Consider the following 15,031-nt stretch of genomic DNA (forward strand, 5'->3'; position numbering starts at 1 on the left):
CAGGGCAGTATCTGGAGAGAAAGAGTGTTTCAGCTTGATGATCTTCAGAGAGTGTGAAGGAGGAACCTTAGGTCTTGGCAGCCTAAGGTGCAGCGACAAATATTGCAATGATTAAAGAGAGCAACTCGGGTACCACAGTGTGGGTTTGGAGTTGATCACAAAGATGGAGGGGCAAGGCCATGGGGAGATTTGACAGAACAAATGGAGTCAAGGCTTTCCTTCCCTTTTTTCCCTTCGCTGTCCCTTCCTCTTAACCCTGTCTACCACCTCCTTAACCCCGCCTACCTCCTTAACCCTGCCTACCTCCTTAACCCCGCCTGCCTTAACCCCGCCTGCCTTAACCCCCCCATCATCTTAACCCCCCTACCTTCTTAACTAGAAAAAGTACATTCATAGAAATCATAGGCCCATCGAGTCTGCACCGACCACAATCCCACCCAGGCCCTACCCCCACATATTTACCTGCTAATCCCTCTAATCTACTCATCCCAGGACTCTAAGGGGCATTTTTTAACCTGGCCAATCAACCTAACCCGCACATCTTTGGACGGTGGGAGGAAACCGGAGCACCCGGAGGAAACCCACGCAGACACAAGGAGAATGTGCAAACTCCACACAGACAGTGACCCGAGCCGGGAATCGAACCCAGGTCCCTGGAGCTGTGAAGCATCAGTGCTAACCACTGTGCTACTGTGCCGCCCCAAATTGCATGGCATTTTAAAAGGGGCTTGTTCTGTGCTTTGTTTCCCAGGTATCTGAAATGGCGGCGGAGGAGGTATTAGTGGACCATGTTCATGAGGTACCAAGTCACTACAAGGTGGTACTGGATAGACTGAATGAACAGCGGCAGCAGGAGCAATTTACCGACATCACTCTCATTGTGGACGGTCAGTAGCTAATACTCACTTCCGGTGTGGGTCTGTTGGAAACATGTTCTTTGGATTGGGGAAGGAAGGAGGATTTCGTTATTTTCACTCCTCAAAAAAGCCTCCGACTGCTGTGTAATTTAAAAAAAAAATGATGGTAACTGTTTAAAGGAAGGAGCTATATTCGTTAACAGCTTGCTAACCTGATCAAACTGGAAAGATTAGAGGGGATTAAGCAATAGGTTTTTCACCGATGGTGAGGTCTGGAACTCACTGCCTGAAAGGGTGGTGGACACAAATCCTCCTTGTATTTAAAGGAAATACTCGAGTATGAACTGCTATCAGCTACGAGGCTACAGGCTGGGCTGGAAAGTCAGATTTGGGTATAGCTCTTTCTTTAAGACCATAAGACATAGGAGCAGAATGAGGCCACTCGGCCCATCGAGTCTGCTCCGCCATTCAATCATGGCTGATATTTTTCTCATCCCCTTTCTCCCGCCTTTTCCCCATAACCCCTGATCCCCTTATTAATCAAGAACCTATCTATCTCTGTCTTAAAGACACTCAATGGCCCGGCCTCCACAGCCTTCTGCGGCAAAGAGTTCCACAGATTCACCACTCTCTGGGTGAAGAAATTCCTCACCATCTCTGTTTTAAAGGATCGTCCCTTTAGCCTGAGGTTGTGCCTCTGGTTCTATTTTTTCCTACCAGTGGAAACACCCTCTCCACGTCCACTCTATCCAGGCCTTGCAGTATCCTGCAAGTTTCAATAAGATCCCCCATCATCTTTCTAAACTCCAACGAGTACAGACCCAGAGTCCTCAACCGATCCTCATACGACAAGCTCTTCATTCCAGGGATCATTCTTGTGAACCTCCTCTGAACCCTTTCCAAGGCCAGCACATCCTTCCTTAGATACGGGGCCCAAAACTGCTCACAATACTCCAAATGGGGTCTGACCAGAGCCTTATACAGCCTCAGAAGTACATCCCTGCTGGTAAAGATAGGATTGGCCAAATGGCCTCCTTTAGAGTTGTAAATTTTTATGAAAACTGCATGAGCAATAACTTGTCTTCTTTCCTTCCTTGGCTCAATTAGTGGCACTCTTCCTGCCAGGGAGAGGTCATGGGTTCAAGCACATAATCCTCAGTGTTTCACTGAATTAGTGTTGCATGGTCAGAGGTGCTTTAAACTCCAGGCTAATGTTAAAGGCTGTCCACCTTTCTTTGCTTCTAGTGTTATCCCAAGAAGATTTCAAAACGCTCAGGCGCTGATAGATTTAGCTGTTATCCACAGTCCGTTTTTCTCATTGAGTGACCCCTTTTAAATGTTTAGCACGGGTGCTGGTTATTTATCACAGAACAAGGCCGGTGCTGCAGCTTTCAGACTGCTGTGTGGCTTACTGAGAGCATTGGCCCCTCCCGAAAATCCACACGCGATCAGTACAGCCAGAAATGTGCCAAAGAGCTCAGAAAATAGGGTTCCACCAGTCTGATCCCCTTCTTTCAATATACCACCCCTAGCTTCCTCCCATTCCAGCTTTTAATACAGAGACAGACAGAATCCTGTGTAATCTACCACTGCAGCTCTGATGGTGCAGTGCCTGCTCCCTCAGTACTGCTCTGGGACGTCAGTATCAATTATATGCTCAGAGACTGCAAATGAAGCCAAACCAATGCCTGTCATTCACCTCGGTGTACATGGGATGTTGCTGCTACGGAAGGATGGCTGTATTGGCTGACAGAAGCTCGGGAGAATATTCAGTGAAATAATAACACGCAAAATTAAATGTGTTTAATTTTTGTCAGACTATTTGCTGATACTTCATTATTTTGACAGACAGCCTGAGGGGTGTCATCAGGTGCTTTGAGATTATTCATCGTTCTGCTGTCTGTGTCCTAGAGGACATGTTCATCTCCGAACTACCATTCTAATGCATCCGTGTGAAAGGCCAACATGTGCAGTGAGGTTCATTACTTCATCCCAAAACTCATTACAGCCACTTAATCACTTTTGAAAGGGAGCCAATGGACGGGATTTTACGGTCTCACTCGGATGAGACCGGGATTTCCCGCCCGAGATCAATGGAGATTTGTGTTGTCGGACCCTCGCCCACGCCAGTTCCGTGGTGGACGAGGTGGCAGAGTTCTGGCCAACGTTGCAGGTTGACTCTGAAATCAGCGGGCAAACCATCCAGTTGTGTCAAACACCAGCGGGACTTCAGCAGTTTGGGAAGGCCGCCCAGCACCTTCAGTTAGGGATTGACAATAAATGGAAGAGTCAATTACTCGGGGGCACAGGTTTAAGGAGATGTACGAGGCAAGTTTTTTTACACGGAGGGTGGTGGTGTCTGGAACTCGCTGCCGGGGGAGGTAGTGGAAGCGGATACGGTAGTGACTTTTAAGGGGCGTCTTGACAAATACATGAATAAGATGGGAATAGAGGGATATGGTCCCCGGAAGGGTAGGGGGTTTTAATTAAGTCGGGCAGCATGGTCAGTGCAGGCTTGGAGGGCCGAAGGGCCTGTTCCTGTGCTGTAATTTTCTTTGTTCTAAATGCTGGCCTTGCCTTCAGCGCCTATGTCCCAGGGATGAATAAAAGAAAATAGGGGAACTGCTGCCGCCAGTTTGTGCACAGCGAAAACCCACAAACAGCGATGTGATGTTCAGCGTCCTTCCCTCTGCGATGGGAATGCAGCTTCAGTACTTTGGTGAGGTCAGGTTGGTTAGTGAGGTTTGTTGAGGGGTAAATATTGGCCAGCACACCAGGGAGAACTCGCCAGCCCATCTTCAAAAACAGAGCCAACCCATCTGAGAGGGCGGCCAGAGCCTCTGTTTAACATCCCATCTGAAAAGCAGCACCTCTGACAGTGCAGCACTCCCTCAGCACTGCAGTGTCAGCCAGGACTTTGCACTGACGTCTCTGCAGTGGGACTTGAACCCACAATTTTCTGACTCCAAGGCAAGAGTACTCCCTCCCACTGAGCCACAGCTGCTGTGATCTGAACACCACTATCGCCGGCAGTAATAAATGCCCCAGGTTCAGAGAACGTCTCCTTCGCTAAATGATTTACTTCTGCCGCTTTCATTCTGCAGGTCACCATTTCAAAGCCCACAAGGCCGTCCTTGCTGCCTGCAGCCAGTTCTTCTGCCGCTTTTTCCAGGACTTCAGGGAAGAGCCCTTAGTTGAGATCGAAGGTGAGTTTACTAAACGACTGCTTCACCATGATCAGCTGAGCTGAAGAAGGCTATTGATCCTCACAACACCTCCCTGCTCGGAGATCCATCATCCCATCCAGTTCAGGGATGACTTCAAAGCCTTTGCATCCTGCGATACTCGGAGTAGTTGTAGGTATTGGTCAGTCGGTGTGGATTCTTGGCCAGTTTTGTGCTGGGGACCACACTGTCTTTCATCCTTCACCCCGAGTAATGTCTGGCTGGAAGGGCCTTTGTCCAGGCATTTCTGCAGCTGCACATTGGCAAGAGTCGGCAGTGTATGATTCCCAGTAACTGGATATGGGCAGATTTATTCTTGGACAGGATATGGTCTTCAAAGTTCTGCTTGTAGTCAAACGAGATACCCTATTGTCACGTTTATTTGGTCAATAACTGCGGTTGGGACAAGCTGGTAGTGTGGTTGCGACGGACTGGGAGTGCAGTGTTGTTGTGACGAGCTGGCAGTGCCGTGTGGTTAGGACAGGCTGGCAGTGCTGTTGGGATGGGCTGCTGGTGAGGTTAGGACAGACTGGCGGTGCCGCCGGGTCGGCGGGCAGTGTGGTTGGTATGGGCGGGCAGTGCAGTGTGGTTGGGGTGGGCTGGCAGTGTGGTTGATATGGGCGGGCAGTGCAGTGGGGTTGGGACGGGCTGGCAGTGCCACTGGGACGGGCTGGTGGTGCAGTGTGGTTGGTACGGGCGGGCAGTGCAGTGTGGTTGGTATGGGCGGGCAGTGCAGTGGGGTTGGGACGGGCTGGCAGTGCCACTGGGACGGGCTGGTGGTGCAGTGTGGTTGGTATGGGCGGGCAGTGCAGTGTGGTTGGTATGGGCGGGCAGTGCAGTGGGGTTGGGACGGGCGGGCAGTGCAGTGGGGTTGGGACGGCCTGGCAGTGCCACTGGGACGGGCTGGTGGTGCAGTGTCGTTGGTATGGGCGGGCAGTGCAGTGTGGTTGGTACGGGCGGGCAGTGCAGTGGGGTTGGGACGGCCTGGCAGTGCCACTGGGACGGGCTGGTGGTGCAGTGTGGTTGATATGGGCGGGCAGTGCAGTGGGGTTGGGACGGGCTGGCAGTGCCACTGGGACGGGCTGGTGGTGCAGTGTGGTTGGTACGGGCGGGCAGTGCAGTGTGGTTGGTACGGGCGGGCAGTGCAGAGTGTAAGCTGTGAATTATGTAGTGGTGGATGGAAAGGTTGCCTGCTGCCCTGCCAATGATTCAAATGTGTCTTCTCCATGTCTTGGTGCCAGTTAAGTAGTTGGCTGGCACAGGAACAGTTTTTTACTGAAGGTCAGTGACTGGGAGTTGGACTTGGGTCTTGGTTCTCATTCCTGTGGAGAGCTGCTGTAATCTTGGTAACTGGGTTTCACCGTTAGAATATTCACTCCAGAAGACTTTTGATTTGATTTATTATTGTTACATGTATTAACATACAGTGAAAAGTATTGTTTCTTGCGTGCTATACAGGCAAAGCATACTGTTCATCGAGTACAGAGGGGAGAAGGAAAAGGATTTGATTTGATTTTATTTATTATTGTCACATGTATTAACATACAGTGAAAAGTATTGTTTCTTGCACGTGTACAGACAAAGCATACCGTTCATAGAGAAGGAAAGGAGAGAGTGCAGAATGTAGTGTTACAGTCATAGCTCGGGTGTAGAGAAAGATCAACGTAATACGAGGTCGGTCCATTCAAAAGTCTGACAGCAGCAGGGAAGAAGCTGTTCTTGAGTCGGTTGGTACGTGACCTCAGATTTTTGTATCTTTTTCCCGACGGAAGAAGGTGGAAGAGAGAATGTCCGGGGTGCGTGGGGTCCTTAATAATGCTGGCTGCTTTTCCGAGGCAGTGGGAAGTGTAGACAGAGTCAATGGATGGGAGGCTGATTTGGGTGATGGATTGGGCTTCATTCACAACTTTTTGTAGTTCCTTGCAGTCTTGGGCAGAGCAGGAGCCATACCAAGCTGTGATACAACCAGAAAGAATGCTTTCTATGGTGCATCTCTAAAGATTGGTGAGAGTCGGAGCTGACATGCCAAATTTCCTTCGTCTTCTGAGAAAGTAGTGGTGTTGGTGGACTTTCTTAACTATAGTGTGGGCATTGGGAGATCAGGACAGGTTATTGATGATCTGGATATCTAGGAACTTGAAGCTCTCAATCATTAATTCTCTCATGATTAACTTTTCCAATCGGCTGATCTCTGAGAGGTGATTGAAAGGACCACATTTCAATGTGTCTGTATATAATTCCCCAATACCCAGTTCACCCAGAACAATACCTTTAGCAACCTTGTGCTGCACATTAATGCACAGTAAATGATTTTGCTGTGCTTACTCTGGGAGTGTTTGATGGAGATAATGTAGAGGAAGCTTTACTCTGTATCTAACCCCGTGCTGTACCTGTTCTGGGAGTGTTTGCTGAGGACAGTGTAGAGAGAGCTTTACTCTGTATCTAACCCCGTGCTATACCTGTCCTGGGAGTGTTTGATGGGGACAGTGTAGAGAGAGCTTTACTTTGTATCTAACCCCGTGCTGTACCTGTCCTGGGAGTGTGTTGTCCTGGGCGGACAATTTAGAGGGGTCATGTAATGAGTCGCTGTGGGTGGAGCTCAGAAACAGGAAAGGTGCAATCACTATGCTGGGGGTATACTACAGGCCACCCAACTGCCCACGGGAAGTGGAGGAACGGATATGTCAGGAGATTCTGGATATGTGCAGAAAAAATAGGGTTGTTGTAGTGGGAGACTTCAATTTCCCTGGTATAGACTGGAAAGTGCTTAGGGCTGGGGGTCTGGACGGGGAGGAATTTTTAAAATGCGTACTGGAAGGGCCGTGGATGTCGTCTATATGGATTTCAGTAAGGCATTTGACAAAGTCCCACATGGCAGGTTGGTTAAGAAGGTTAAGGCTCATGGGATACAAGGAGAAGTGGCTAGATGGGTGGAGAACTGGCTTGGCCATAGGAGACAGAGGGTAGTGGTCGAAGGGTCTTTTTCCGGCTGGAGGTCTGTGACCAGTGGTGTTCATGATGTGGAGATGCCGGCGTTGGACTGGGGTAAACACAGTAAGAAGTTTAACAACACCAGGTTAAAGTCCAACAGGTTTATTTGGTAGCAAAAGCCACACAAGCTTTCGAGGCTCTGAGCCCCTTCTTCAGGTGAGTGGGAATTCTGTTCACAAACAGAACTTATAAGACACAGACTCAATTTACATGAATAATGGTTGGAATGCGAATACTTACAACTAATCCAGTCTTTAAGAAACAAAACAATGGGAGTGGAGAGAGCATCAAGACAGGCTAAAAAGATGTGTATTGTCTCCAGACAAGACAGCCAGTGAAACTCTGCAGGTCCACGCAACTGTGGGAGTTACAAATAGTGTGACATAAATTCTGATTCTAGGATCGCATGATAAAGACTCAGGAGGAAAAAAGCAGAAATATTTATGTGAAATAGTGTGACATAAACCCAATATCCCGGTTGAGGCCGTCCTTGTGTGTGCGGAACCTGGCTATCAGTTTCTGCTCCGCGACTCTGCGCTGTCGTGTGTCGCGAAGGCCGCCTTGGAGAACGCTTACCCGAATATCAGAGGCCGAATGCCCGTGACCGCTGAAGTGCTCCCCAACAGGAAGAGAACAGTCTTGCCTGGTGATTGTCGAGCGGTGTTCATTCATCCGTTGTCGCAGCGTCTGCATAGTTTCCCCAATGTACCATGCCTCGGGACATCCTTTCTTGCAGCGTATCAGGTAGACAACGTTGGCCGAGTTGCAAGAGTATGTACCGTGTACCTGGTGGATGGTGTTCTCACGTGAGATGATGGCATCTGTGTCGATGATCCGGCACGTCTTGCAGAGGTTGCTGTGGCAGGGTTGTGTGGTGTCTTGGTCACTGTTCTCCTGAAGGCTGGGTAGTTTGCTGCGGACAATGGTCTGTTTGAGGTTGTGCGGTTGTTTGAAGGCAAGAAGTGGGGGTGCGTGGACCTGCAGAGTTTCACTGGCTGTCTTGTCTGGAGACAATACACATCTTTTTAGCCTGTCTTGATGCTCTCTCCACTCCCATTGTTTTGTTTCTTAAAGACTGGATTAGTTGTAAGTATTCGCATTCCAACCATTATTCATGTAAATTGAGTCTGTGTCTTATAAGTTCTGTTTGTGAACAGAATTCCCACTCACCTGAAGAAGGGGCTCAGAGCCTCGAAAGCTTGTGTGGCTTTTGCTACCAAATAAACCTGTTGGACTTTAACCTGGTGTTGTTAAACTTCTTACCAGTGGTGTTCCGCAGGGCTCTGTACTGGGACCTCTGCTATTTGTGATATATATAAATGATTTGGAAGAAGGTGTAACTGGTGTAATCAGCAAGTTTGCGGATGACACGAAGATGGCTGGAATTGCGGATAGCGAAGAGCATTGTCGGGCAATACAGCAGGATATAGATAGGCTGGAAAATTGGGCGGAGAGGTGGCAGATGGAGTTTAATCCGGATAAATGCGAAGTGATACATTTTGGAAGAAATAATGTAGGGAGGAGTTATACAATAAATGGCAGAGTCATCAGGAGTATAGAAACACAGAGGGACCTAGGTGTGCAAGTCCACAAATCCTTGAAGGTGGCAACACAGGTGGAGAAGGTGGTGAAGAAGGCATATGGTATGCTTGCCTTTATAGGACGGGGTATAGAGTATAAAAGCTGGAGTCTGATGATGCAGCTGTATAGAACGCTGGTTAGGCCACATTTGGAGTACTGCGTCCAGTTCTGGTCGCCGCACTACCAGAAGGAAGTGGAGGCATTGGAGAGAGTGCAGAGAAGGTTTACCAGGATGTTGCCTAGTATGGAGGGTCTTAGCTATGAGGAGAGATTGGGTAGACTGGGGTTGTTCTCCTTGGAAAGACGGAGAATGAGGGGAGATCTAATAGAGGTGTACAAGATTATGAAGGGTATAGATAGGGTGAACAGTGGGAAGCTTTTTCCCAGGTCGGAGGTGACGATCACGAGGGGTCACGGGCTCAAGCTGAGAGGGGCGAAGTATAACTCAGACATCAGAGGGACGTTTTTTACACAGAGGGTGGTGGGGGCCTGGAATGCGCTGCCAAGTAGGGTGGAGGCAGGCACGCTGCCAAGTAGGGTGGAGGCAGGCACGCTGACATCATTTAAGACTTACCTGGATAGTCACATGAGCAGCCTGGGAATGGAGGGATACAAACGATTGGTCTAGTTGGACCAAGGAGCGGCACAGGCTTGGAGGGCCGAAGGGCCTGTTTCCTGTGCTGTACTGTTCTTTGTTCTTTGGAAGGTTCTTTGGAACAGTATGTAGATAGCCCAACTAGAGAGGGGGCTATACTGGATCTAGTTCTGGGAAATGACCCCGGTCAGGTCGTCAAAGTTTCGGTTGGGGAACGTGTGGCAAAAGTGACCACAACTCTGTTAACTTTAGGATAGTAATGGACAAGGGTGAGTGCTGTCCTACGGGCAGGGTGCTAAATTGGGGGAAGGCTAACTATAGCCGGATTAGGCAGGAATTGGTGGCCGTTGATTGGGAGAGGCTGTTCGGGGGTAAGTCCACGTCTGGCATGTGGGAGTCTTTTAAGGAACAGTTGATAAGGCTGCAGGACAGGCATGTGCCTGTAAAAAGGAAGGATAGGAAAGGTAGGATTCGAGAGCCGTGGATAACCAGGGAAATTGAGGATCTGATCAAAAAGAAAAGAGAGGCGTACGTTAGGTCCAGGCAACTGAAAACAGATGCAGCTCTGGAGGAATACAGAGTAGGAAAGAACTCAAACGGGGAGTTAGAAGGGCAAAAAGAGGTCACGAAATGTTCTTGGCAGACAGGATTAAGGAGAATCCTAAGGCATTTTATTCATATGTTAGGAACAAAAGAGTTGTCAGTGAAAAAGTCGGACCTCTCGGGGACAAAGGAGGGGAATTATGCTTAGAACCCAAGGGAATAGGGGAGATCCTAAATGAATACTTTGCATCGGTATTCACAAAGGAGAGGGACTTGTTGACTGGGAGTGTCTCAGAGGGAGTTGTTGACCCGTTAGAGAGAATCTCCATTACAAGGGAGGAAGTGTTAGGTTTTTTAGGTAACATTAAAACTGACAAATCCCCAGGGCCTGATGGCATCTATCCTAGACTGCTCAGGGAGACAAGAGATGTAATTGCTGGGCCTCTGACGGAAATCTTTGTCTCTTCACTGGACGTAGGTGAGGTCCCCGAGGATTGGAGGATAGCGAAGAAGGGTAGCAGGGATAACCCGGGTAATTATAGGCCAGTGAGCTTGACGTCCGTGGTAGGGAAGTTGTTGGAGAGGATTCTTAGAGACAGGATGTATGCGCATTTAGAACGGAACAATCTCATTAGTGACAGACAGCATGGGAGGGAGGTCGTGCCTTACAAATTTGGTGGAGAGAGTGCAGAGAAGGTTTACCAGGATGTTGCCTGGTATGGAGGGGCTTAGATATGAGGAGAGATTGGGTAAACTGGGCTTGTTCTCCCTGGAAAGACGGAGAATGAGGGGAGACCTAATAGAGGTGTACAAAATTATGAAGGGTATAGATAGGGCAGCACGGTAGCACAGTGGTTAGCACTGCTGCTTCACAGCTCCAGGGACCTGGGTTCGATTCCCGGCTTGGGTCACTGTCTGTGTGGAGTTTGCACATTCTCCTCGTGTCTGCGTGGGTTTCCTCCGGGTGCTTCGGTTTCCTCCCACAGTCCAAAGATGTGCGGGTTAGGTTGATTGGCCATGCTAAAATTGCCCCTTAGTGTACTGAGATGCATAGGTTAGAGGGATTAGTGGGTAAAATATGGAGGTAGGGCCTGGGTGGGATTGTGGTCGGTGCAGACTCGATGGGCCGAATGGCCTCTTTCTGTACTGTAGGGTTTCTATGAGTTCTATGAGGGTGAACAGTGGGAAGCTTTTTCCCAGGTCAGAGGTGACGATCACGAGGGGTCACGGGCTCAAGGTGAGAGGGGCGAGGTATAACTCAGATATCAGAGGGACGTTTTTTACACAGAGAGTGGTGGGGGCCTGGAATGCGCTGCCAAGTAGGGTGGTGGAGGCAGGCACGCTGACATCGTTTAAGACTTACCTGGATAGTCACATGAGCAGTCTGGGAATGGAGGGATACAAACGAATGGTCTAGTTGGACCAATGAGCGGCACAGGCTTGGAGGGCCGAAGGGCCTGTTTCCTGTGCTGTACTGTTCTTTGTTCTTTGTTTGATGGGGACAGTGTAAAGGGAGCTTTACTCTGTATCTAACCCCGTGCTGTACCTGTCCTGGGAGTGTTTGATGGGGCCAGTGTAGAGGGAGCTTTACTCTGTATCTCACCCCGTGCTGTACCTGTCCTGGGAGTGTTTGATGGCGACAGTGTAGAGGGAGCTTTACACTGCACTGGATCAAAAAGATGGCTGACTGCCAGAAAAGATGATTAAATTTAAATTACTATTTGAAGAACCTGGAAGTTCAGGGCATTGACAGGTTTGAAAGCAGAAGTTTCAGTGTTCCTCTGGGAGCGGACCTGCGGGGTGGAGACTGTGAGCGGTGAGAGAGAGAGCGCGGACTGTGAGTAAATTCTGGGTTTTTTTTGTCTAATTTTCGGGAGGTTTTTTGTAATTAACGGAAACCGGAAGGCCGCATCGCGAAGCCTGCCGGTAGCTGTAGTTTTTTTTTTCTCTCACTTACCTTATAAGTACTCGCCTCGGGGTATCGGCCTCAGTGTTCCTCTGGGAGCGGACCTGCGGGGTGGAGACTGTGAGCGGTGAGAGAGAGAGCGCGGACTGTGAGTAAATTCTGGGTTTTTTTTTGTCTAATTTTCGGGAGGTTTTTTGTAATTAACGGAAACCGGAAGGCCGCATCGCGAAGCCTGCCGGTAGCTGTAGTTTTTTTTTTCTCTCGGGCCCCTAGCCCTATAAATTGGTGCAGAGGAGATACCCGATCCTCTCCACTGGTAGAGGATCCCACCCTTCCATCCTCCTCTAACCTAATTATAAGTGTGGGGAAGTTTTTTGTTTTCTTTTTTTCTTGCTGGTAATGGCTTCAGGGATGGCAGTTCAGGCAGTATGCTGCATCTCCTGTGGGATGTATGTGGTGAGGAAATCCAGTAGTGTTTCAGGAGATTTTAGTTGTAAGAAGTGCATTAGATTGCAGCTTCTGGAGGAGCGTGTAAAGGAGCTGGAGGGGGAGTTAGAGGAACTCCGCATAATTCGGGAGGCGGAGGTGGAAGTTGATAGGAGTTATAGAGAAATAGTAACTCCTAGAAATGAGGCTTGGGTCAATGCCAGGAGGAGGGGTAAGAAGCAATCGGGAAGACAATCCCCTGGGGCGGTTCCCCTCCATAATAGGTTTTCGGTGCTGGAGGCTACAGTTGAGGAGGAATCAACTGAGCATAGAGAGCAGATCTCTGGGGGTGAGCCGAGTGAGAAAGCTCAGGTGGTTAGGGGCTGTAAAAGACTGGGCCTTGTGATTGGGGACTCCACAATTAAGGGGACAGATAGGAGGGTCGGAACTAAAGGTAGGGACTCAGGGTTGGTGTGTTGCCTACCAGGGGCTGGGGTCCGGGATGTGTCTGACAGGGTATTCAGGACTCTTAGGGGGGAGGGAGATAAACCACAAGTTATTGTACATGTGGGGACACACGACATAGGGAGGATAGGGGAAGGGGATATTAGGCAGGGATTTATGGAGTTGGGGTGGAAACTAAAGGCCAAGACTGACAGAGTGGTTATCTCTGGACTCTTGCCTGTACCACGGGATAGTTTAGAGAGGAATAGGGAGAGGGAAGGTTTGAATTCATGGCTGAGGGGATGGTGCAGGAGGGAGGGGTTCAGGTACTTAAGCAATTGGGGCTCGTACTGGGGAAGGTGTGACCTCTATGAGAAGGATGGTCTACACCTTAATCAGAAGGGGACCAATATCCTGGGGGGTAAATTTGCTAAGGCCATGCAGGGAGGTTTAAACTGATTCGGGGGGGGGGGAGGGATCCTGAGTAGTGGGGCTGAAAGTGAGGGATGCATGGATGGGGACTGCAATGCACGGCATTGCAGAGGTGGGGTGGAGCAGGGTTTGAAATGTGTATACTTCAATGCCAGGAGTATTCGCAATAAAGTGGGTGAACTTGCAGCGTGGATCAGTACCTGGGACTTCGATGTTGTGGCTATTTCAGAGACATGGATAGAGCAGGGGCAGGAATGGATGCTGCAGGTCCCGGGGTTCAAATGTTTTAGTCGAAGTAGGGAAGGAGGTAGAAGAGGGGGAGGGGTAGCATTATTGGTCAGAGATTGTATCACAGTGTCAGAGAGGAGGTTTGATGAGGACTTATCTGTTGAGGTAGTATGGGCGGAGATTAGAAATAGGAGAGGAGAGGTCACCCTGTTGGGAGTCTTTTATAGACCTCCTAAAAGTTCTAGAGAGGTTGAGGAAAGGATTGCGGAGTCAATCCTGCTTAGGAGTGAAAGTAATAGGGCAATTGTTATGGGGGATTTTAACTTGACTAATATTGACTGGAATTGTTATAGCTCTAGCTCGTTAGAGGGGTCAGTTTTTGTTCAAAGCGTGCAGGAAGGTTTTTTGACTCAGTATGTAGACAGGCCAACTAGAGGTGAGGCTATATTGGATCTGGTGCTGGGAAATGAGCCAGACCAGGTGCTAGACTTGGAAGTTGGTGTGCATTTTGGTGATAGTGACCACAATTCGGTTACGTTCACCTTAGTGATGGAAAGGGATAGGCATGAACCTCGGGCCAGTGGTTTTAGCTGGGGGAAGGGTAATTATGAGGCTATTAGGAGAGAATTAGGAAACATAGGTTGGACTAGGAGATTACAGGGACTGGGAACGTCCGACATGTGGAGTTTTTTCAAGGAGCAGCTACTGCGAGTCTGTGATAGGTATGTCCCTGTCAGGCAAGGAGGAATTGGTAGGGCTAGGGAACCGTGGTGCACCAAAAAAGTTTCTTTGTTGGTTAAAAAGAAAAAGGAGGCTTATGTTCGGATGAGACGTGAGCACTCGGGTAGTGCACTAGAAAGCTTTAGATTGGCTAAGAGGGAGTTGAAGAGCGAGCTTAGAAGGGCTAAAAGGGGACATGAGAAGACTTTGGCGGATAGGGTTAAAGAGAATCCTAAGGCGTTCTATAGGTATGTCAAGAACAGAAGGTTGGTCAGGGCAAGTTTAGGGCCAGTTATAGATGGCAGAGGGAAGTTATGTGTGGAACCGGAGGAGATTGGTGAAGCATTGAACCAATATTTCTCTTCGGTGTTCACGCAAGGGGACATGAATATAGCTGAGGAGGACACTGGGTTGCAGGGGAGTAGAATAGACAGTATTACAGTTGATAAGGAGGATGTGCAGGATATTCTGGAGGGTCTGAAAATAGATAAATCCCCTGGTCCGGATGGGATTTATCCAAGGATTCTCTGGGAGGCAAGAGAAGTGATTGCAGAGCCTCTGGCTCTGATCTTCAGGTCGTCGTTGGCCTCTGGTATAGTACCAGAAGATTGGAGGTTAGCGAATGTTGTCCCATTGTTTAAGAAGGGGAACAGAGACTTCCCCGGGAATTATAGACCGGTGAGTCTCACTTCTGTTGTCGGCAAGATGTTGGAAAAAATTATAAGGGATAGGATTTATAGTTATTTGGAGAGTAATGAATTGATAGGTGATAGTCAGCATGGTTTTGTGGCAGGTAGGTCGTGCCTTACTAACCTTATTGAGTTTTTTGAGAAAGTGACCAAGGAGGTGGATGGGGGCAAGGCAGTGGACGTGGTATATATGGATTTTAGTAAGGCGTTTGATAAGGTTCACCATGGTAGGCTTCTGCAGAAAATGCAGATGTATGGGATTGGGGGTGATCTAGGAAATTGGATCAGGAATTGGCTAGCGGATAGGAAACAGAGGGTGGTGGTTGATAGTAAATATTCATCATGGAGTGCGGTTACAAGTGGTGTACCTCAGGGATCTGTTTTGGGGCCACTGC

The 15,031-nt window shown here is 49.0% G+C and overlaps 2 protein-coding genes across 4 annotated transcripts in view; both read left to right on the forward strand.

The window, feature by feature from the left end:
* Positions 1 to 15,031, forward strand: part of LOC144495190 (uncharacterized) — a 984,403-nt gene that overhangs the window by 826,895 nt on the left and 142,477 nt on the right. The gene's annotated exons all lie outside the window — the stretch shown is intronic.
* Positions 1 to 15,031, forward strand: part of LOC144495188 (zinc finger protein 131-like) — a 45,032-nt gene that overhangs the window by 2,799 nt on the left and 27,202 nt on the right. For all 3 annotated transcript variants that reach the window (XR_013498219.1, XM_078215216.1, XM_078215217.1), the window contains exons 2-3: positions 752 to 887; positions 3,962 to 4,063. Coding sequence is in view for 2 of the 3 variants with exons in the window: in XM_078215216.1 (XP_078071342.1) it covers positions 752 to 887; positions 3,962 to 4,063 (238 nt within the window). In the remaining variant the exon portion in view is untranslated. The remainder of the gene's footprint in view (positions 1 to 751; positions 888 to 3,961; positions 4,064 to 15,031) is intronic.

Source organism: Mustelus asterias, chromosome 6 (genome assembly GCF_964213995.1).
Source record: "Mustelus asterias chromosome 6, sMusAst1.hap1.1, whole genome shotgun sequence".
NCBI lineage: Eukaryota > Metazoa > Chordata > Chondrichthyes > Carcharhiniformes > Triakidae > Mustelus > Mustelus asterias.